Source organism: Periophthalmus magnuspinnatus, chromosome 4, assembly GCF_009829125.3.
Source record: "Periophthalmus magnuspinnatus isolate fPerMag1 chromosome 4, fPerMag1.2.pri, whole genome shotgun sequence".
Classification (NCBI taxonomy): domain Eukaryota; kingdom Metazoa; phylum Chordata; class Actinopteri; order Gobiiformes; family Gobiidae; genus Periophthalmus; species Periophthalmus magnuspinnatus.
Genome location: NC_047129.1, coordinates 27285894 through 27310672, shown reverse-complemented (window position 1 = coordinate 27310672; position 24779 = coordinate 27285894). Strand labels below are relative to the sequence as shown.

The window sequence follows — 24779 nt, the reverse complement described above, 5'->3', positions numbered from 1 at the left end:
GAAGCAAATATGACTTTATTTATACAGGGAGAGTCCGATGAGACACTCAGACGCTCCTTTTCATGGGCGTCCTGTTAAAATACAGAACAATAAAGACAAAAAACAAAACTAATAACGACATAGGTCCATTTAAAACATTAAGAACAGGAGCAGGTGTGAGTATAAATGTTTATCACCACATTATTAAAGTGCATTTGTAGCATCAAATTATCCAGTTTTACATGTTTTACCTAGAAATGTACCTACGGAGCCCGGCACAGGACATTTCCAAAATATAATATCAATGCCTGGCCACGAGATAATATCACCTTCCCACATGATATTATCTTGAGGGAACGACTTAATTATCTTGATAGAATGACTTAATTATCACAATGGAATGATATTATTAGTTTTTTTTTAAGTAAAAGATAAATATCTTGTGCACTTGTGAAAATAAATGTATAGAAATGATTATGTTCCCTCAAGATAATTATGTCGTTCCCTCAATATAATATCTTGTTCACTCAAGATAATATATTTTTAATTTTTAATTTGGTCAATATTATTCTTCTCCTTTCCGTCATCTTTGGGGCTCTGCAGTATTTAATTTTTGGGAAGCAAAATAAGCTTTTTTTCCCATTTCAGTTCTGGTGCGGCCACTTTTTAGACATAAACAGTCATGAGAGCGTTAAAAGTATCAAAGTTCAACAACTTCAAAGTTCAACAGTAACATTTATGAACAAAAACAAACCTTATCTTAAACAACATGAATTCTATGAGCAATATAAAGTACTTATTAACACAAAAGGACTGTGCCATCTCAGTTTTGTGACATATATACGACATCTGGAGAGATTTTGAAGTTTAGATTTTTTTCATTTAGAATCAGAATCAGAATCAGAAGACTTTTATTGCCATTGTCAGTGAACACAACTCACAAACTAGGAACTTGTGTCAGTGATAAAGTGCAACACAGAAACACTGAATAATAAAAAAAAAATTAAAGAGTAGAAATATAGCTGTTATAATAAAAAAAAATAAACTGTTCCATAAGCTCACACCTTTGATTAAAGCAGATTTTTCTGTTTTTAAAGGCTTCAATAAGTTCTGTACACAGTAGCACGCTAGCTAGCGCACTGCTGTGCTAACAGTCACTTTTATTAAAATCGGAAAACATGACATAAACAACCTAAAAAAAATTCAAATTAACTAAAATAAAGACTACCTGATTGTTTATATATGTAGAATACTTCAGTTTGTGCTGTTTTAAAATGTATTATGCTTCAAAATTAGCATTAGCAGTGAGACACAAATATCTTTACTTCTAAACACAGAAGTGTCCTCCAGTGAAGTATTAATTTTATTTGTGTAGTTTTTAACATGTTTTCAGTGACATCCACACACAGCTCCCTGTCCACTGCCTGATATTTAAATATTTATTCATGTTAGCAGGACTTGGCTAAAACCTCATTGAGATAAAACTGGACAGGAAGTGGCGATGCTAAAAGTGAGGCTCCCGGGCGCGTATTCCTTTCATATCATTAATTTATTCCTCCAAAACCACTTTTTTCCCTCCACACAACTGGCTAACCTGTTGTAAACAATTAGATACCATTTCAGTTCAAATTTGATGGACAAATTCTTGTTAATATTTGCATTTATAATTTTGGTTATACTACAGACAGAAATGTATTAAAATAATGCTTGGGTTGAAGTCGGCACGTCTTGGAGGCTCAACTATTTCACTTTTTGAAGTCGATAAGAACAAGAAAATAAAAATACGAAAGAGTGAATCAGTACGTAAAACATACCACAAATGTACAGCTTAAACAGGACACTGTGGTTTGAATTTCTACTACTCGACCAGGAAATTATGGTGGAACAAGTTGCAAAATATTCACCCTGTTGACTAGCGCTACATAGGCCAAATAGCCCAATAGAAAACACTGCGGTTCTTCTCTTTTACCAGTGCATCCATAACTCCAGGGCTTGCGTCTACTAAAGGCTGCAGTGAAAAGAGGACATGGACAGGACACGTGCACGCCCCTGATGAGTGTGCACGTGAGAGGAGGAAATAGAGCGGTGTGAAAACTAGGCTGAGTCTGAGACCTCCGGGGGACGGGGGTTAGCGGCGCTCTTGCGTTTAGGCTTAAGACACTGGGGTAAGGGTCGTGTGTGGGACGACAGCGGTGAAGCGTCCATGTAACCACCCTCCAACCACATGATAGGCGGTTCAAATGTCAGTCGAACTTGAATGAAGCGTGACGGTAGCTGGTGTAACCTAAAATGTAAAAGAAAACAGTGTTCACGTTCATGCCAGATGCCCTTCTACTATTATGCAATACAGTGGTCCCTATTACTATATACCACCGCACACTTTATACACTTTTTTCACACAGGCATTGACATTTTCTCACATTTCTCTCTTGTTTAAACTCTTTGTCGGTGCTTTTGTCGGTGCAGAACGTTTCATCGACATTGTGGGTTTTGTCGGGGAGAAAACTTGCAAACACACAGCACTTAAGAGTCACACTGGGATCCAACTTTTATGCAAATTTGAGACTAATTGACAATGTTCTACGGTCCCTTAGCCAATCGGGACGCAGAACACAATGCACGTTCATACGCTGTCAAAAAAGCATGTAAAATTGCACAAAAAATGTTCCACAGTATCTCAGATTATCCAGGTATCTTCTGCTTAACACTTAATGATGATAAATACCTTCATAGCTACAGTATTTTGTGGAACATTAGCGACAAAAGTGGCTGGTGTACTCTCCATTAGAAAAGTTAATAATAATAATGCACCTTTTCAAAAACAATCATAACGTTTAACATCAGCTTGGAAATATTTTTTTAAAGAATGGCTTAGCAGAGGTCACAAATGGTTAGCGTGTTGATTTTTTTTAGCAGCGCTGTTAAGTCACAACCGCATCCGAAGGCAAAGTGATGACAAGGCTTCAGCTCAGTTCAATTCAAGTTTATTTCTGTAGCGAAGTGGCCAAAAGTGCTTCACATAAAAGTCATACAGATAACACGATACGAAGGCAAAGGACATTAAAAAAAAACAATACAACACCAATAAAACACCAAGATATCCTGTTCAGCTTGTGTTAAATGCCAGGGAGAAGAGGTGGATTTTCAGTTTAGTCTAAAACTGCTGTTCCATGTCTGGGCGCTGTCACAGAAAAGGATCGGTCACCTCTGGTCTCTGGGTGGAGTATAGCGCTGCAGTAACTTCCTCAAATAAAGAGAACCCATAGAGCGCAGACATTTAAACACAATCAATAATGTTTTGAATTGACCTGATATGAAAGAGGAGCCAGCGCAGGTTTTACAGCAGAGGCATGACGTGCTCTTGTCTCTCGCTAAACAACAACATTAACCATCATGATCTCAGGGCTAAACGCTCACTCAAACGTACACGTATCATACTTTTACTTCAATTATAACAGCTAATATTGTGTTTCCTCATTTGTGCGGTACAAAGTGAAAAAGTAGAAGCAGATAAGAAACATTTGACCAAACACTAAGCAGCCAGTGTTTGGGCAGCTCTGTAGATTAGATTGGTTGACATGTATTGTTTTTATTTTTAAAATGCTTATGTCTCCATAGAGAAGTGTGTAGTTTCAGTACTTGGAGACAGTACTGAGGTCGGGCCCACCTCAGCGCTTGAGTGTATCCTGTGGAAAGTCCTAGGCCTGAGTTGTAGTGAACAGATGGTCCTCTGTACCACTCTACATGCTGTCTTTGAATGCAGCACGGAGCTAACGCTACTGTGTCCCTGTGTTCATTTTTACAAGAATGTTTAGTTTAGATCATTATAGTGCATTCACTCATCCTGGTTTGGTCCTAGTTTGGTCCTAGTTTGGTCCTGGTTTGGTCCTGGTTTCGCCCTGGTTTCGCCCTGGTTTGGTCCAGGTTTGGTCTTGGTTTAGTCCTGGTTTGGTCTTGGTTTGGCCCTGGTTTGGTCCTGATTTAGTCCTGGTTTGGTCCTGGTTTAGTTCTTGTTTAGTTCTGGTTTGGTCCTGGTTTGGCCCTGGTTTGGCCCTGGTTGACTGTGGTGACTAAAGTTTTAACCAAAGAAAATGTCATGGTTTCAGTTTTGTTTTTTGTTTTTTTTAACTATAATAAATTGTATTGCTTCATACGACATTTAAAGGGCCAGTATTACACCATTTTCTGATCTATGTTATGATGTTGTTTGCTCATCAAAACATACTCAGAGTTGTGTTTTGTTTCATTCACACATGTTTAACGCACAAATCCTGCAGATTTAGTCTGAGTTCTTCTCTCAAACGGAAAACACTTTGTTCCACCTTGTGATGTCATGATGTGGTAATACAAGTGCTCCACTGTGTTTTTAAACTCCATGCACTTTCACTTGAATCATTTGGATAATTTCAGTGTCAGGATTGCAGATCTGGACTAAACAAAAGGTAAACGGTAGCTATTAACTTGAAAACTACCGCTTCATGACATCACAAGGTGGAACAGAGAATTTTAGAGGTGACTGATGAAAAAGGATTTCTCAAACGTGAGCGAATGAAACAAAACACAACTTCAGGTATGTTTTTGAAGAGGTAACAACATTATAACTTGGCTTAAAGCTCTAGGATTGAAAAGTGGAGCTTGGTTTTTATTATTCAGTGAGTATATAAGTTTACAAAAATGCGCACTTTTTGTGATTTGCTTATGTAAAACTATGTCAAAATCAACAAAATGAACGTAGCCGTCTTTGAGCATATCTAATAACCTCCTGCTTCCTCACATTCACACACACTTGAGTCTGTACATGTATGTCCCATTTGTCTCAGCTACAATGGGCGGCTCCATAGAATCTCGACTTCCTATAGTTTAGAACCGAGTTGGACGACAGGTCAGAATTATGTTAGGATTTTAACTCTTCGTCTTGTAGTATTTACCAAAAGTTGCATTTGGGTTGATCCGTGCATGTTTGAACAATCTTTAATCGCTTATTATGAAGACGCCATATTGCAAATCAGCCTGCGTTTTCACTGCCACCTACGTGCGCCCACTGCTCTGTACTTACTTCATTATCCGATTTTATTTTCTTAATCAGTGATACAAGTAGGATTCGGCAGCTTTAAAGTCTGACCGTGTCCCAATGTCCACATTTTTCTCTAGTTAGGACACTATTGATCGTGCCGTTTTTAGCGGTGTCCGAATGTCCAGTTGGCGACAAAGTAGTGCACTCAAAACTTTCCACAATGCGCCTTGAAAAGTAGTGGACATCGGCGGTCACTAGATGAGTCAATAGAGACCACAACGCACTGCAGGAGTTGGGAAAACAACAGCGAACGCAGACAGGTCCGTTTCTGTGTAAAGTTGCTACCATTAGCCGCTTACCTTAGCTTGTAGCTGTTAAAAGAGCGATAATTTCCACATTTCAGACAAAAAGCTCACAAATCCAGTCTGTTTACGTGAAATCCAGCTTGACAAAAACGTGCAGGGTGATTATTAGTCCGAATCTGATCATTATTTATGTCAGAAATCAAGTTTTAGCAAAGTTTAGCAGATGTTTTTGAGTCATGTGACCTGAATGACGTGGGCTGTGTAGTGAATGAGGAGTTAGGGACTAGGGTGGATATTCGGACACAGCCTCCGTTTTGTCTACGGTCATGAAATTATGATTTAAACCCATATTTAAAACCGTATTTATTTACATGTTAAAAAATAAATACAATATAGTCAGGAATTGTGATTAGAAAACAGAAAAGTGATACCATTTTTGTTGTTATAAGTGAACAAGTGTCCATTGTATCGTCGGATGTGTTTAGGTTTCCCCGGGCCTTACACCGCAGTGATGGTGGTGTGTTGTGTGTGTTGTGCCTGCTTGCCTCTGGGTGGAGCAGGCTACACTTTTGTGGTTCCTCTGTTTTCATTTGTGGTGCCATTCTTTGACTGTATAATGTGTTGTCATGGAGATGAATACACAGAAATATGAAGCAGGCTTGTAAAGGCAAAGCACTGCAGACACAACGTGCTAAATTGTTTTACCTCGCCACTGTCGCCAGTTAAAATGAAAGTTATGAATATGGAGTAGTAGTAGTAGTAGTAGTAGTAGTAGTAGTAGTAGTAGTAGTAGTAGTAGTAGTAGTAGTAGTAGTACTAGTAGTACTAGTAGTGGTAGTTGTAGTCATAGTAGTGGTGGTAGGTCTAGGTGGTGCTGGTAGTAGTCCATTGTTTGGAGTAGGCAGAACTGGGTAGTTATTGGTAGTAGTAGCACTTAGTTGTAGTTGTTGGTAGTAGATGATAGTAGTAGTAGTAGTAGTAGTAGTAGTAGTAGTAGTTGGTAGCACCCAGTAGTAGGTTGTTGGCCTAGCACTAATTAAGTAAATTTTTGTCCTCTATACATGCAAGTTGTACAACACAGTGGGTGGTTAGTCCTGAGTAGTAGTAGTAGTAGTAGTAGTTGTAGTTGTAGTAGTAGTAGTAGTCTGTTGGGAGTAGGCATTAACTAATAGTAGGTGGTATTAGTTGCTGTAATCGGTAGGTGATAGTAGTAGAAAGTATAGGAGTTTGCAGTAGCAGTTTATGGGCAGTAAGTAGTAGTATTAGTAAAGTTAAGTTATTTATTTGTAATTTTATGCACAGGTTGTACAATGAAATATAGATCAAAGTAGTAGGTAGTAAAGAGTAGAGGTAGTAGTAGTAGTAGAGGTAGTAGGTATTAGGTAGTAGGAAGTAGTAATAGTAGCAGAGGTAGTAGGTAGTAGTGGTGGTAGTACGTAGTAGTAAGTAGGGGTAGTAGTAGTAGAGATAGTAGGGGTAGTAGTGGTAGTAGCAATAGTAGAGGTAGTAGTACTAGTAGTAGTACTATGACCAATGAGTCCTGCCTGAAGATACCTCGTCTTGCAGCTATAGTCGTATTATTTGAATGTTTAAGAAATACCATTACTTTTATTCCCCAAAGGCCACACTTCATCTTGAACACAGAGGTTTCACTTCGCTCAGAGTGAGTCTCAGCAGTGCCAGCTCTGGAACAGTCCGGTCTGTGTAGTCAGATGGATGCTGTACTGTGCCACTGACCACAGGCAGAGGAATGCATCGAAAACAAGCGCACCTTTATATGTAACCATCTCGGGCTCTTCCTGTACTTTAAACCACGTGTAAACATTTAGATGGGCTTCCTCTGCTCACCTCTCTGACATCATCACAGCCTCTCGCTTCTGCTTAGCTCTACGGACACCCGGGCGGCAGCGAGACCAGTGTGTTGAGCGGCAAATATAATGACTGGTTACTTAAAAGTGTCACGTCTGGTGGAAAAAAACTAGATTTATTTTTTTGTTTTGGGCTTTTATAGTGGCATTAAAGGTGCACTATGTAACTTTTCTGGTCTGGCTCTTGCTTGTCTCGACGGAGATGTTGGTTTACCTGGAATAGTCCACTCTACTGTAGCATTAAACGTGTCTATGTTGTGTTTATTTATTATAAAAGCTTGTCTTCATGGAGATATGCAAGCTTAAAGCCATAGTGTGGGACATCAGCATAGAGACAAGCGTACTAGAAAAGTTGCATAGTGTACCTTTAACATGCAGTATGATCATTATTAGGATATTTTGATGAAATGTTAAAGTTTTGTTTTGTTGTTTAAATCATAATGTAAAGGTGCACTGATATAATGCAGGATTTGACACCTACTTGTCATGGAGATGTTCTTGCTTTTTATAATGCCATAACGTGGGACATTCCAGCAAAGCAAAAACACGACCCCCCACAAGGTGCTACTTTAAAAGTCCCGTATTACACAAAAATGACTCTTGCAAGATTTAAGGCATGTCAAAATCTCCTTAAAAACATATCTGGAGTTGTGTTTTGTTTCATTCACACATGTTTGAGTGATACTTTATAATTAGTCTGTCTACATCTGCAAAGCTCAAAATGCTCCGTTCCACCTGGTGATGTCACGAAGTGGAAGTTCAAGTTAACAGCGACCTTTTAACTTTTGTTCAGTAGATATTGGCAATTCCAGGCCTGAAATGATCCAAATGATTCTAGTGAAGGAGCAACAGTAGCTCAGTTGGTGAAGTGCTCATCCACTGATCTGAAGGTTGGTGGTTCGAATCCCGCTCTCGACCTAAAAAAAAACAAAACATCATTGGTAGAGCTTCCTTGGATGAATACTGTCATTGGAACCATGTGACCAAGGTGTATAGAGTTTGAAAACACAGTAGAGCACTTCCTGTATCTCCAGAGTGGAACAGAGTGTTGTCAGTTTGAGAGAAGAACTCAGTCTAAATCTGCCGGGTTTGTGTGTTAAACAAGTGAATGAAACAAAACACAACTCCAGGTATGTTCGTGATGAGGAAACGAGATTACAACATAGATCAGAAAACAGCGGCATACGGGCTCTTTAAAGGCTCTAAAGGTAACTTCAGTTCCCACAGTCACTCCAAAAGTACAGGGCTTGACTTGTTTTTTTCCTTGTGCCTCAGACCAATAAAAGAGGTGCTATTTGTTGAAATATCTATCGAGATCTTGATCCTGTTTTGAGCGGCGTCAGTTTTACGAGCTGTGAGTGCATGTTTAGACCAGCGCTCCTAATAAGTCCTGATCGTAGGACTATTTTTAGACTTAATCATGTAGGGAGACGTCTCTGTGATAGGACTATGCTACATACTGGCTCTGAAGAATATCACTGTCGTACGTCGGACATAAAAAGCATTTAGTAACACTTTACTCACCTTATTCTGGAAGTTGCCGTGGGCGCCACCTTCGTCATTACTGCCACAACAAAGAAAGAGGCGTTTGGAGCTTTTAGAGGAAAACGTGGGTGGGGCGGAATAATAATAATTGGCCTTAATAAAGCATGAATAAAGACTTAATTCTTATTGAACAAAAGGTTTATTAAGAATGATTCAGCCTTGGTAACTTCTAAAGGAATACTCTACCCCAGGCGTCTGCAACCAATCTCTAAAGCACATGTGTCAAACCCAAGGCCCGTGGGCTAAATGTGGCTTGTCACGTCATTTTATGTGGCCCGCGACAAAGTAAATTAAAAGGTATGACTGTCTTAAAATATCAGTTTTTCAGGAGATACACAGTTACACAGACATTTTTTTCATATCTATGCAAATCCATATGCAATATTTGTAACTTGAATAAGTAATACATATAGAACTGGTTAATTAACAAGATAAAAAGTAGTTGCATTTATTTTACATTACATTTGATTACATTTAGTCACATTTATCTTACAGTTACATCTGGGCCTTTGAGAGTTTAGGAAAAAAATGTTTGGATGTACTTTATTTCTGAAGTTTGTCATAGTGTTTGACAGTTTTTGTAGCATACCAAAGTGGATTAATTCTATAGAAATCATTTTTATTTATATATATATATATATATATTATTATTATTAGTTATTTATATATTTTTTCTAGATTTTTTACAACTCTGAGCAAATCCCATGCATAAAATCGGAAAGAATTATGATTTTTTTTGGTAAATATTACACATAAAATGCACCAGAATAGCGCCGCTCTGAGCCCACGTAGCTCCGCTCTATCAGCTGTCACGGATTGGTCAGAACTGGTCACTCGGCACACGTTTTTTTATGTCGCATGGTGGGAGGTGCTAGCCCTTATTGAGGAAGTAATCTGGAAGGGAAAATTTGTATTTTTGGGCCCATGGGCAAACGAGCACAGGCCATTGTAAACAATATGACGCCATCTTGGGTTCACCCACCAGGTTTTATTATAGTTCTATGGTAGTTTTAATGTAAAATGAATCGATTACATTTAACAGTCTCATTTTTGTTCTTATTTAGCAGTTATTACCACACAATACATGACTTAAAGATCATTTATCGTGACAAGAGTAAATTAAAATCAGCTGACGTATGAAAAAAAAGCACCAGAATGCAGGAGATTACATATAATTTACTCAAAACCCCCAACACCCTGAAAAACACTTCAAATAAGTCCACAAAGCTCATAAATACAACATGTTACTTGTAAAAAAAACACAAAAACATGGCTCTTTCTGACTTTAGTTTGCTCTTTGCTCTAATCCATTAAGTCGTTAGGAAGCTTGAATCATTCTGAATAACTGTTCTGTTGGGAAATGTTTCTTAATTCAAAAAGATCCCTGATTTAAGTTGATGGTTGTGTCCTCGTTCTAACCTGTCAGTGTGTCCTTAGGCAAGACACCTGAGTGACTGGTGGTGGAAGAAGCATTTAGTGGTGGAGGATGTGTGGAAGGATTTATCATATTTGAATAGCTTTTTGGAGGTTATGTGTAATTATAACAAACACCTTTCAAAGATTTTAAATAAAACAAGCTTTAGTGGTGCATTTTTAGTGTATTATTGTGCAATACTTGAATGTTAACCATGACATTTACAGGACATTTCTCAAGGATTAACTAACTAACGATAGTATTATCATGATGAGATGTCATTTTTGTCAATATATCTATATCTGTGAAGTATTAAAAATGTTTACTACCAGTCAAAAGTATGCACACACCTTTTTCTATGTATTTTACCACTAACTTAACCCAAACCTTAACCTTTTCTACATTTATTTACATATGGAAGACATCAAATATATGAGGCAACATGTGAGGACTTATGCCGCAAAGAAAAAAGTCAAATAACATTTTTTTTGTATATTTTATTATCAAATGCTCAAAGTAGCCACCCGTTCCACTATTGATTTATGTTGATTTTATGTTTGTTTACTACATCCCGTATGTGTTCATTTATAGTTTTGATGCCTTCAGTGAGAATCTACAATGCAAATAATCATGAAAATAAAGTTTTGACTGGTAGTGTGCTTGTTTTTACTAAGAAAAAAACACTTGTGCTTTGTGTTACTTTGTGTGTCTCCGTCTTCAGAGCCTGTCGCCCTCTTAAAAACCACACATTGTCACAAACTGCTTACTTTTTCAATACGTCAGCAGATGCAAGCCTTCTGCGTAAACTCTGCTGCTATTTTAATATTATAGAAGCTTGTCACGGTAACACAATGTGAAGTGTGAGATATTGCTGAAGTAAAAATACACGAGAAACGATTATATTGAAGCAAAAACATGAAGTAAACGTAAAAACACGAACTGCAACAAATAAATAAATAATAAAATGCAATACTTAAGTACTTAGTTTGTGTCTATAATGAGGCGTAGAAGTTAATAATTCAATCTTCTACAGCGTAAATCTCATCGTAGTACAAAAAAATACCCAAACTTTTCCCACTAGTGCAAAGAAAAAGTCGACTGACACTCAAAAGATATCATTCTGTCAAGTCATTTTAGTATTTATTAGCGATGTGATGCTCTTTTGAACGGTTCTTTTACGCAAACTGTGAGCCGGATCTCATTTTTTTCTCATTCTTTCTCATATTTTTATGCATTTTTATTGTAAATCAACACAAGAATCAGCACAGAAGCAGATCAGGCGACACGAGTGCGAGCTTTGTACACGAAAAACATCAAAATAACAGTTTTTAAACACATCTGAGCCTTGATCGTTTCTCTCTGCGATTCGTTTGTGGATAAAATTAGTTCTCACATTGGCTTTTGTCATATAAATAAATAATAAAAAAGCCAGTCCTTGGAACGGCTCTTTGAAACGAATGGATCCAACAGATTCAGATCCAGTAAACGAGCCACAAGTCCCATCGCTAGTATTTACGCAACAGCCAAATGAGTAAACTTCTTATGAATTCACACATGACCCTAGTGAGATAATAATACCACCTTAGTCTGATACATTTGTACATTTCCACACGTCACTTCCTTATAAAGTTGTGTTTTTCGTGCGTCCATCCTGGAATCTCTGACAACAGAAGCAAAACACTGGGTTGTCGTGTTATATCCTGTTCAGATTTACTATATAAAAATCTATTATTATTCTCGATTACTGCACAGGAAGTCGGTTCATCTCCACTGTCACCCTGAGACCACATTGTCTCAGACTGGGGATGTACACTCATTTCCAAAGAACAATAGTTTGAGTCCAGAATGTTCCACAGTTGCTCTTTAGTACTCTGTCTTAAAGATACATGTGTCTATACTGGCAGCAGTGTTGTCCTACATACCTCCCAGTTCAGAGGAATCATGTTTTCACCACGTAACATTTAAAACGGATTAAATCTCCAGGAAAGTGACGTCTTGACTTTCTCAGATGGACTTGTTTGTTCGCTAATTAACTGGTCCTTTCAGTCAAGCTAATGTGCAGTATTCAGCTTACAATATTACATTACTTAAACCGCACTAAAACTTTGACTTGTGAAGCGTCTACTGTGAAGCGTTTCGTCTATTGCTTTGCGTCGGAATATTCCACTGTATTGCGTTAGACATGACTGTATTGCATTTCCATGGAGACGAGCAGGGAATGTCACCGAGACCATGTTACAGGTCAGATCTGGAACATGCTGAGTTTTTGAAACAGTTTAATCTGCCTTTTAAGTTTGAAGTACTTGAAGTATTGTGGTGGTTGTGGTTACGGTTGTTGTATTAGTAGTAGTAGTAGTAGTAGTAACAGTAGTAGTGAGTACACGTTTAGCCTGGACGACCTGTGTGTCGGTGGTCATTGGCTATGGTTACAGTGTAGTAGTAGTAGTAATACTGGTAGTGATAGTAGTAGTAGTAGTAGCAGTGGTGGTGGTAGTGGTGGTGGTTGTAGTAGTGGTAGTAGTAGTAGTAGGTTGTAGTTGTAGGTAATAATGGTAGTTGTATGTAGTAATGATAATAGTAGGTTGTAGTAGTAGTTATAGTAATTGTCATTGTAGTTGTAGTTGTAGTAACAGTACTTGTGAGTACACATTTACCCTGTACCCACTGTGTCTCAGTAGTCGGTGGTTGTGGTTACAGCGTAGTACTAGTAGTGACAGTGGTAGTAGCAGTAGTGGTACTGATAGTGATACCAGTAGTAGTAGTAGTAGTAGTAGTAGTAGTAGTAGTAGTGGTAGTAGTGGTAGTGATATTAGTAGTAGTGGTGGTAGTAGTAGGTAATAATGGTAGTCATAGGTAGTAATGGTAGTAGTAGGTTGTAGTAGTAGTAGTAGTAGTACTAGTCGTAGTAATTATTGTTGTAGTTGTGGTTGTGGTTACAGTGTAGTAGTAGTAGTAACAGTGGTAGTGGTAGCAGTAGTAGTGGTAGTAGTGGTGGTGGTTGTAGTAGTGCTAATGGTAGTAGTGGTAGTAGTAGTAGGTAGCAGTAATAGTTGGTATTAATGGTAGTAGTAGGTAGTAATGGTAATAGTAGGTTGTAGTAGTAGTTGTATTTGTTGTAACTGTCGTTGTAGTCATAGTTGTAGTAACAGTACTTGCCAGTACACATTTACCCTGTACCCACTGTGTCTTTGTAGTCAGTGGTTGTGGTTACAGTGTTAGTAAAGTCGCAGTAGTCGTTGCAGTAGTCATCGTACTAACAGCAGTAGTGAGTACATGTTCTTCCTGTACCTCTTGTACTCTTGTACTCGGCCCTGCTGGTGGTCATGCATGTCCCCTCACAACGGGCAGACCCTGGGAACGGAATGTGGTGCGTTCCTAGTCTCATTGTGAGGTCACTGTGACCACTTCCTGGTTTGTTTAGGACAAAATAACAGCAGCTTGGTCTGACACTACTCTTCTCGTCACCGTTTACTCTTAGGATCAAGCTCGTTCTGACAACAATCTCAAGAGACGCATTTCAGACCAGTTTCTTTCAAATAAATTGTGATCAAATATTTGTAGTGAAGGATTAAAGCGTCTTTGATCCTTGTGTTGCGTTCACGGTCTGTTAGATTTCTTAAAGCCACATGAGTTTGAGTTCCCCAAATATGAGGCCCATATGTCTTTACCGGAGCTAAGCGTTTGACCTTTGACCTTCCTGTTCCCCTTCACTTCATCAACAAAGGGAATATTTTTATCACTAATTAAACAGCCTGGGTTGTTTTCCAAAAAGTTTGCAAGAAGTCATGTAATTATGATTTAGTCTGGTTCTCAAACTTTTCACAGCACCAAAGAAAAGATTTGGCTTTCTGAGTACCACCAGATCTAAACCAGGTCTATAACAGGACTATTCCAGGTCTAATCTAGGGCTAAACCAGGTCTATAACAGGACTATTCCAGGTCTAATCTAGGGCTAAACCAGGTCTATAACAGGACTATTCCAGGTCTAATCTAGGGCTAAACCAGGTCTATAACAGGACTATTCCAGGTCTAATCTAGGGCTAAACCAGGTCTATAACAGAACTATTCCAGGTCTAATCTAGGGCTAAACCAGGTCTATAACAGGACTATTCCAGGTCTAATCTAGGGCTAAACCAGGTCTATAACAGGACTATTCCAGGTCTAATCTAGAGCTAAACCAGGTCTATAACAGGACTATTCCAGGTCTAATCTAGAGCTAAACCAGGTCTATAACAGGACTATTCCAGGTCTAATCTAGAGCTAAACCAGGTCTATAACAACACTATTCCGGGGCTAATCTAGGGCTAGTCCAGATTTATAACAGGGCTTTTTCGGGTCTAATCTAGGGCTAAACCAGGTCAAAAGCTGTAAATTATCCAAAGGAGGACAAAAAACTGACAGTGTTCATGTTTTAATAAGACAAATTACTTTTGCATGTATTTGTTACAAACTGCTTATTTTTTCAATATGTCAACAGATGCAAGACTTTTGCATAAGTTTTGCAAGTATTTTAATGTTATATAGACCAAAAGAAAAGATTTAGCTGGTCTATAACAGGACTATCCCAGGTCTAATCTAAGGCTAAAACGAGTCTAAAAAGCTAAATTATCAAAAGGAGGACAGAAAAGTGGATAAAATGAACTCAAAATTAGCCTAACCTACAAACTGAAGAGCTGCTTACGTACCACCTGAGGGAGCTTGTGTGCCACAGTCGGAGGAACACTGTACTACATTGAAAGTCGGAATGTGTGTACGTGCTGGACAGTAAGGATATGGTGTACTGTACAATATGTTTATTACATAGAGACAGGTGACATAATGGTACTTTGGTTTCATTCTTCATTCTTTTGTCTCTGTGCGTGTGGTTTGAAACAATTGACATCATCATCATCAAAGTTTTGTTTTGGCCACACAGAATATTCCAAAGTGAGCGCAGCATACAAACAAACATAACAAGAAAAACAGATTTGAGCTCTGCATAACGGTTTTTGAAGGACAAGAGCGCTGCTGCTTGTTGTACTGCGTTTGCCTCAGAGCGAGAAGGTCCTGGGTTTGATTGTGCAATGTTTATGTAATGACAAATACGTCCTCAGTGTCTTACCTCAGTGTTTTAGTTTTGTTTTTTTACCTTATTTGAGTACAACATTACCAAATCACACCATTTTGAAAAAAAAACAAGACCAAATATTGTGTGTCTGGTTCCTTATATTTGGGAACAAGGAGTGTTTTGCTTCCTCAGCTGGTTCAGAAATTGATCAGGACGCTCCAAAATAATAAATTATTCACTTAAATCCAATCCAATCCACTTTATTTATATAGCACATTTCACAAACAAATGCAGTTTCCAAAGTGCTGCACAAATACATTATAAATAAAAACAATTAGTAAAGTAAATAAACATTTAGACTACAATCAAATAGCAAAATTAAAATAATAAATATGTATATTAAAGCAATAAAACAATTACCAATAAAACAATAAAATCAAATAAATCAAGCAAATAAAATCAATAGGAATAAATCAATAAAAGACAACAGCATGTGTGAATTACTTATAGCAGACTTTTTTATGCAGAGTCAACTTTTTAGAGCTTTTAACTTTGCTATAATTGTTTCTTCTCAACATTTACTCACCCAAAGTTTACGGCAACATCAGCATCCATTGGGCATCGCAGTTTTCCAACCCAAAAGTCAGGCATTTAAGATGAATATTCCGATTTAAAATGTGCAAATTATAACATAACGATCCACTGGTGTTGTAGATTATAGCTATAGAGCAGATACACGCACAATAGGACTTCTTTAAATTAAATCTGACTTTTTTTTCTCCAAGGAACACTTCGCTGACACACTGACTGAAAATACGTTACTTTACTTTTACTTTTACCAGTCAAAGATTGCATTCAAGTTTCGACTATTAATTGTCTTTGTGTTACGCTGTCATGAATGCTGTCAGGAAATAACACAAAAAAACCACAACATACACGAGCCCAGTGAACCACAGAATGTCGTCTTAGGTCCTCTTCAAAACAACTTGTACAGACTGTATTTGCACTGGTCTCTTGAAGTACTGCCATAACCATTATTTGCTAATCATATTTTCCATCACACGATTCCTCTTAGCATTCCAAGCTATAAAAACAAGCAATATTAATAAGCAGACATTAGATCATACTGTTACAAATAGCTCTCCCAAATGATAAATGATAATATAAGATGCTCTGGTTTATGGCTCTACAATTGGCTTTACATTAGAAAACGTCCCTTCGCTCTGTAACTACTGCAGTCAGCCTCATCATTTTGGTCTTAAAATGTTCATATTAACCCTCTCTACATGATTCTGGTATTTTCATTTCGCTATTGTGTCCGTAACTCGAGATATAGAACATTAATAACAGACAAATCAGGCGCCTTCTTTCCCCGAGGTCGCTCCAACAACCTTGCTCCGGATTAGCTCTTTGGTTGCTATGATACGCGCGGTCAGAATTCCTAATACGCAACTTGGCACCAAATTCGCTCCTATAACCACAAGCCTCGTTGAGCTTAATTTGACTGGAGCTAAACATGGGTCATGTCTTTTTGACTTTGTTTTCTTCCCAACACTTTACTGACTTGGTAAACGATCCTAAAATGATTTGTGAACGTCACATTGTAGCGATTACATGAGGCTAACATTAGATGCTAGCAGTGTTTTGGCGTTTATACGTGTTAGCGAATGGAAAGGGGAAAATAGAAGATATGGTCCCGATTCACGGCTGAGCTCTTCTGCTGTTACTTTGTGTTTACTGTTGTTCGTACATAGCTAACCTGCTAGCCGCCACGTTCCAAACAGGAAGTGAGCATGGGCGCGCTTCTGGCTCGAATTCACTTTACATTGAAAAATTGTCGCTTCTCTCCGCAACTACTGCTGTCAGGCTCATCATTTTTGGTCTTAAAATGTCCGTATTAACCCGCTCTACATGATCCTGGTGTTTTTTTATTTCACTATTGTGTCTGTAAAGCAAGATATAATCATTAAAAACAGACGAATCAGACGCCTTCGTTCCCTGAGGTCACTCCCGGTAGCGCCATATTCTCCCCTTTAGTCGCTAGCCTCGATTAGCTTCATTTAACTGGAGCCGAACGCTACGGGTGACGTCACACTTCCTTAGTCCACTTCTTTCTACTGTTTGCGTTGCTCACATGTTCGAGAGAGATTGATTTTAGAAGCAGCGACCCACGATTTTGCGCCGCCGCTGACAATTCCCCCCATAATCAGTCATAATCTGTCATCGCAGACAGCCCAAATCCTGCAGTAGACACCCGGCTTAAGTCTGCAAGTGCTGGTTTATTTTAGTAATGCCTCCTTTCTATGTACTATAAAATACTTGTTATACCCCCTAAACCTTCCTTTTATACACTCAGTCTTGTCTTGTTTTCTTCAGTTGTATGAAACGTCTTACATAACAACACACCATCCTCTCCGTATGAATGAGCGTGGTGCGGCGGCGGAGGGGCGGTGATGCAGCAGTCTCTCCCCTCCTCCTTTCCTTTCCTTTCCTTTCCTCTCTTCCTCTCGGCCTTCTGGTAACTGCATTAGACTCACATTATAACAGTCACAACACCTGCCCCCCCCCTTCCCCGATCCCCTTCCCCCCTCCTCCTCTTACCTCACGAGCGGGTCACATGATTGCCGCTCTTCATCCTCGCCTTCTTCGTGCGTGCGTGAGAGAGACAGAGGGAGGGAGGGACTGAGTCAGACCAAGGGCAGCGAAAATGATGTGAACGGGAAAATGAATGCGTATTCCTGTGTTTGAATTACTCTGCGTTGTGTTGTTATTATATTTTATTTCCATGACGCAGTGGAACGTTTGTAGTTTACAGACACGGGCCAAAAGGTACTTATTTTGTGTTACCGCTCACTTATTTTTAACCGGCCCATTGTGACAGTCATACAGATTTCCATATACATAATATTTGCTGTTGTAATGGGAGAGTTTTGATGCGTTATCGTAATATTGGCAAAATAATAACATCCATTTTGAAATGTCAGTGCAGTCACTCATTTGTCCTGGAATGGTCCGTGGAAGAAAACGCTCGTCATCTGGCCACTGTTTTTGAAATCAAGACGTTTTGACTCCCATCCAGAAGTATTTGTCAGATTAATGGAACTGCTCTGAGACGCTCGGCTGTTTATTCCGGCGTATTATAAATCTTACTGTCTCAGGTCGCTACTTTTAAACTGAAAATGACGTCTGGGTGGAAGTCAAAACGTCTTGATTTCCAAAACACTATCCAGATAATCCAGATTTTATCATATGAAGAAAAAAAACGCCCATGCAGTAATGATGATAATATTATAAACAACAAAGTATCAAGAGGGTTAGATCCATGTGCAGTACACGACTCCACAGTGGGAGCAGCTGAAGGCGCTTTACGCTGGTCTGTCTGAGCACGTGCTGGCCTCACAAAGCCGCAGACCGGAGGGCAGAGGAGCAGGGGAGCGTGTCGATACATGTTACACACTTTCTCCATTTATAATACTATAATACTATATAATACTACGGCAGAGGCTATAGGGTCGTAAATCTCACATATAAACAAAAAATGGAGCAACGTTTTCTCTGTGTCAGTGAAAATGAATGTAGTACATGAGTGTATAATTATACCTATGAAAGTATATTATGTACTAGTGATTGTAGTCGCCTGGTGTCACCTGATTGTCTCCATGGAGATAGATGTAGGTATAATATCATTCAGGTAAAGTAATAACATCCCAAAAGACCCAAAATGAGCTTACAGGTGTATTCTTGGTTCCTTTTATAAATAATTTTAAATAAGTTTCAAATAGGGCGTCAAGATTCATTGCAACTGAATCGAAATCCTGTCTTATTCTGCAGAAAAAAAACTGCTAACTGTGTAGTTTAGGTCTGAACAAACAGGTTCTGAAACGTGATTCTTCTATGATGAACGTGATTGATTATTCTTAGTCGTGATTCTTGCTCGTGTAGCAATCAATATGTACACAGTGGATTCATGGGCTCATTTTAGCAAATACAGTCTGTTCTAGTTCTAGGGTTTGCCGTGATTCTTGCCTTAGTTTGTCAGTTCATATTTCAGTCTTTTGGTCTATTCTTTTGACACGTTTAAACTGTGAACTTTGAACAGAATCTTATTATTTAAACATACATCGCAAATCAATGCTTATCGACAAAAGCTGCACTTGAGAAAGAATGTAATATTCATTTTCAGAGGTCAGTATTTATCTTGGGGACTTTTTTTTTACTTTCTAGTGCAGGGGCGTCAAACACATTTTCACAAAGGGCCACATCAGCAAAATGGCTGCGCTCAAAGGGCCAGACGTAAAATAAATGTAACTATTTTTTTTTACTTTTTAAATACACTATACTTTAAATATAGCTGTGTAATGGTGTATCTCTTGATAAAATAACATGTTAACATCGTCATACCTTTTAATTTATTCTGTCAAGGGCCACATAAAATGATGTTGAGGGCCACATTTGGCACGCGGGCCTTGAGTTTGACACATGTTCTAGTGGGAAAATTTGGCTCATTTTTCGATTTGAGCTGTAGAAGTTTCGATATTGAACTATTGAACTTCAATGACTCATTACAGACACAAGCAAACTACTGACGTGTTGCATTCTGTCTTGTATTTATTTCAGTTTGTATTTTTTAACTACATCCACTTTTAGAATACTTTTTTGGGGGATAATTCTGCTTTAGTATTACCGTTTATAGTCTATATTTACTTCAGCAATATATCTCTATTTGTTATCGTGATCGACCTAGTTTCAAACCGCTCCTTAAGCAACAAAAAACCCGATATATCTCCCCGTGTTTTCATATACACACATATTCAAGTGCTGAATCAGTTAAATACACTTGTAAACCCCCCTCCTCCACTTACAGTCACGTCTACTGTAACTGTCAAATCAACGGCGTGTCTTTGAGCGTTTCATGAGCAGTCTGTTTAGTCACCAGATCCTCCATCCTGGTACGTGTTGACACTACAGGAGCATTGTCTAGCCGCGTGCTGAAGCTAACATGAAAGGGACTCATGTGCGGAATAACAGGAAGAAGCATCTCGGGGCACAATTGGAGTCTGAGAGCGAGACCGGCCTTGAGCGCGGAGGGAAGCGTGGCGTGTCACTGTGCTCTCAGGAAAAAAGTTGTGAAAGTCAATCTAATCTTGGGGCAATATTTGGTTTTATTTTACTCGATACAATCTGGTACGTGCAATGAAAAGTAGCTCGACTTTACGAAATACTGACAAACAAAAGTCAAAATCGGGACTCAACTGGAGCTAGGTGATACGGCGAACTAGTTGGCCTTATTAAAAACACGTAAAAATGGGTTTCAGTGTTATTTTCCTGCGCAAAAATAAGCCTGACTTTTAATCGGTGCAATATAAAACAAGAAATAGTCCAGTTTCTTGCTACAAAAGTCAAAGTACAAAGAGAATTGACAACAGATCCGAAGCAACCTCACTGTTAGCGTCACTACTTCTTGTCCGGTTTGATCTCAGACGTTTTGCCAATTCACACTAAAATGAATAAATATTTAAAACAACACCGCAAACCGACGTACTGTACAACTACATCAAGACAAAACTACAACACGACCAAACCAGGACGCACTGTTATATCCAGTTCTGTGAATGGTGCTGATTTAGATTACATTGAAAATACTGTAACTTGTCTTGCCAGATGGTCTGTTCTGCACAATAATCCAAGGGCACAAAATTAGGTTACATTATGGAAGCTCATATGTTCAGCTTGGAGCCAAAATGACGTGATGCTTTAAGATGAATGTATTGCCAAGGCTACTTTATGATAAAGATGTACCAAAACAGTCAGCGTATTACTACTGGAGCCACTATTACAGATTTGATACCCATATTGACACTAAAAACGTGTCAAAAACGTGTTAGAACAAGCATGGATACGGAAAAAATGTGCATACAAAGAACAAAATTGAACTTTTCCTGAATAAAACAGAAAGAATGGACTTGATTTGTAACAGAACTAGACCACAGGGTAATATTAAAGACACTACTCCTTTCTATTGACTAATAAAAAAGAGTTTGTTATTGGGTTATTGTGAAATTGCCACTAAACTGAACTAAAATCTGAACTAAAATATGAACTCCTGAGTGTTTACGTAGCTATTGCTGGGTTTTAATAGGCCAATAATGCTTAATGCAGATGGGAGAAGCTAAAATGTACATGGTTAAAATGCTCTAACATAGTGATTTCTCAGGTTCTCGATGTGTAAATGTACCTTTTGGAGTGTTCACGGCAAAGTACAGTGTGATCAACAAGGAAAACTGTCTCTTGCCGTCCATCTGCAAGTGCGACATCATCTCGTTCTTCAATCCGAAATGACTTAACATACTAAACCTGTGTTACGTGTGTGTCTGTGTTCCAGTTTTGATGTGGAGAATGGCCCTTCGGCGAGCTGCAGCCCTCTGGACCCTCAAGCCTCTCCGGGCTCAGGGTTGGTTCTCCACACAAACTTCCCGGGCCACAACCAACGCCGCGAGTCCTTCCTCTACCGCTCCGACAGTGACTATGACCTGTCGCCCAAGTCCATGTCCAGGAATTCCTCCATCGCTTCCGAACTGTAAGGACACAACCAACAACTCAACAACTTAACAGCAGACACACAATTAAAGCCGCTGTACTTGTCTTAAAAGCATGAAAAACAGACAAAAGTAGGTCATTTTAAACAGTTTGCAGTGGTCCAAAGTTATTCCTCGCTTACCTAATGAACTCCGACCATCCTAATCATTCACGTAATTCCTCCATCGCTTCCGAGCTGTAACGACACAACCATTCAGCAATAGACAGAATTATTGCCGCTGTATATGTCTGAAAAGCGTGAAAAACAGACAGAAGTAGGTCATTTTAAACAGTTTGCAGTGGTCCAAAGTTATTCCTCGCTTAACTTATGAACTCCGACCATCCTAATCATTCACCACGATGAGTTTATAAGCTCTCACAACTAGCACTACCTGATTATACGACAATAAAATGCCGTAATTACATGCAGACGGAACACTGCAGACTTATTTTTCCAGTACGTGACGAAGCCAGTATCCCTGTGTCCTGCAGTAATTCCAACAAACGTTCCCAGGAGACAACTGCGACTGTAAACTGGTGTAGTTTAACAATTCCGAACATTTTGAGACAAATTCCGTAACATACAAATATATGCCCGTTTAGCACAGTCATCAGCTATTTTCTGACATTTCGTTTAGCACACAGGAGGATTTAAACCATACAAGGTTTTGTTCCATGTCTGTGAGCCATAACCAACTTCCTCTCCATTTTAGGAATCACTCTGGTCAAAAACGTTTAGTCCGTAATCACAATGCGTAACTCTTGGGGAATATAAACGTTTACTGTGTTGTAAATATGCTGCGTTGGAAAAACTGAATGCAAATATATGTTTTGTACCCCTTGTTTTTCAGACATGGCGATGACTTGATAGTAACCCCATTTGCTCAGGTAAATTTAGTGTTTTTTTGTAATAATAAGCAAAAATCAGAGGCGTCTATTACTTTTTATTATCTGTTCTAATGCCAATCTGTAATATTATGGTATATTAATTGTGTTTCTTTTCTTGTAGGTTTTGGCCAGCCTTCGAAGTGTGAGGAATAACTTTACAGTGCTCACCAATGTCCAATGTGCCTCCAGCAAGTACGTGCTTTTAACATACATTTTATAACCTTTTATATGTAATTTATTGAGTACTGAAGCTGTAATTGGGAAAAGTGGGTTGTCGTTCTCTTTAAATGCTGCTATAAAACACTTAAAAGGTGCACTATGCAACTTTTCTGGTGGGGTTTTGCCATCTGCTTGTTTCCCTAAAGATTGCTGTTGCTGTGCTTCACAATATGGTACAAAACATATTTATCTTGCGTTTATTCAACTACAGGTGCTGTTGCAATACACAAATATGAATGAAACAATACACAACTCTAGGCATATCTGTGACGAGGAAACAACATGACAACAGATCAGAAAATAATGTAAAATTTAAATTGCATTGACCTATAACTATATTGGTAAACTTTCTATTGTTAATATGGCACACATAAAACATAAAAAATACAAATGAACAGAAATTAAATTACACGTAGAGGTTGAAACACAGAAAAACAACCATTCTTACTGTGAATGGACTCGCCTCTCCACAGACCTCACCTGTAACTTGGTTTAGTGGTGTCACCTGCTTCTCTCCATAGACATAAATACACTTAACGCCATCCCGTGGAACAATCCAGGCGAAGCATTAACGTCTCCGTGAAGACAAGCAGACGGCTGACCCTCCAGTATAAAAGTTACACAGTGCAACTTTAACTAAGCAACTTGCAAAAACATATTTTCATCTGGTGCCATAAGTGTTGATTGCTGTGTAGAAAAAAAAAACTGTAGTTACATAGACTCACCACCAGAGGGAGGCACAGGACTTATAATTTGTAGAGTAGTACTATGGTTGAATGTGTTTGTATTTCAAAATATCCTTTACACAACCAAGAAATTTGACATTGAGCAACAATATACAACATTGTGGTTAGCTCTGATTAGCGTTTCGAGATTGTGACATGAGCGTAATGCATAACTTACTGAAATCAAATGACAAAATAGGTCATTTCTTAATAACAACAGGCTTCAATCAAATGTTGTGGCTAACACTACCTCAGTGCTCATTACTCATACATTTGATTGACCCTATTGCAATGCATTAGAGTTAGATTAGTGACCGCTGTGTCATATTTTCACTTCCTAAAGGGCACATATTTCGTTAACGTTATTACAGAAATCACCCTGTTCCACCTTGTGATGTCATGCGGTGATAAAGGGAGTGCTTCACTGTGTTTTTAAACTCCACACACCTTCACTTGAATTATTTGGATCATTTCAGCTCTGCAATTGCCAATTCCTACTAAACAAAAGGTAAAAGGTGGCTGTTAATTAACTACCACTTTGTGACTTCATAAGGTAGAACAGAGCATTTTGAGCTTTGGAGATGTAAACAGACTAATAATAAAGTGTTACGCAAACATGTGTGAATGAAAGAAAACACAACTTTGGTTATGTTTTCGATGAGGAAACAACATTTTAACATGATAAAAGCTCACAAAAGTCCATTTTGCGCAATATGGGACCTTTAAAGAGGCACTATGTCACTTTTCTGGTGGTGAGTCTGCAAACATGGGGGTGTGATTGTGTTGCCTGAAATGTTCCACTGCATGATATTAACTGTATCTAATGCTTTTGTTGAAATTCAAATGTTTTTATTGCTCATAAATACCTTGACATAAGCAGAGTCACCGCTCAACAGTAACTTGGCCTGGTTTCCATGGAGATTGACAGGTTTAATGCCATAATGTGAAGCATCCTAGGCAAAGCAGTACAATCTAGAAACAAGCAAGACCTCATTAAAACATTATTGTCGTTCAAATTAATTGCAGATAATGTTATAAAACGTAGAATGCAAAGACAATACCAACGGAGTAGCCTTTTTAACTTACTGTCCCCAAACACACCACGGATGCTGTCATGTGATTGGGTAATACCTGTTGCCATGGCAGCAGTGATGGGGGCTGCGTATTAGCGTGATGTTCCTGAGGTTACAGTAATGGTG

At 38.6% G+C, this 24779-nt stretch overlaps 1 protein-coding gene across 2 annotated transcripts in view; it reads left to right on the top strand.

The window, feature by feature from the left end:
- Positions 1-24779, top strand: part of pde4ba (phosphodiesterase 4B, cAMP-specific a) — a 224040-nt gene that overhangs the window by 92078 nt on the left and 107183 nt on the right. For both annotated transcript variants that reach the window (XM_055221043.1, XM_033965773.2), the window contains exons 2-4: positions 21555-21749; positions 22600-22636; positions 22758-22828. In XM_055221043.1, the coding sequence (XP_055077018.1) occupies positions 21555-21749; positions 22600-22636; positions 22758-22828 (303 nt within the window). The remainder of the gene's footprint in view (positions 1-21554; positions 21750-22599; positions 22637-22757; positions 22829-24779) is intronic.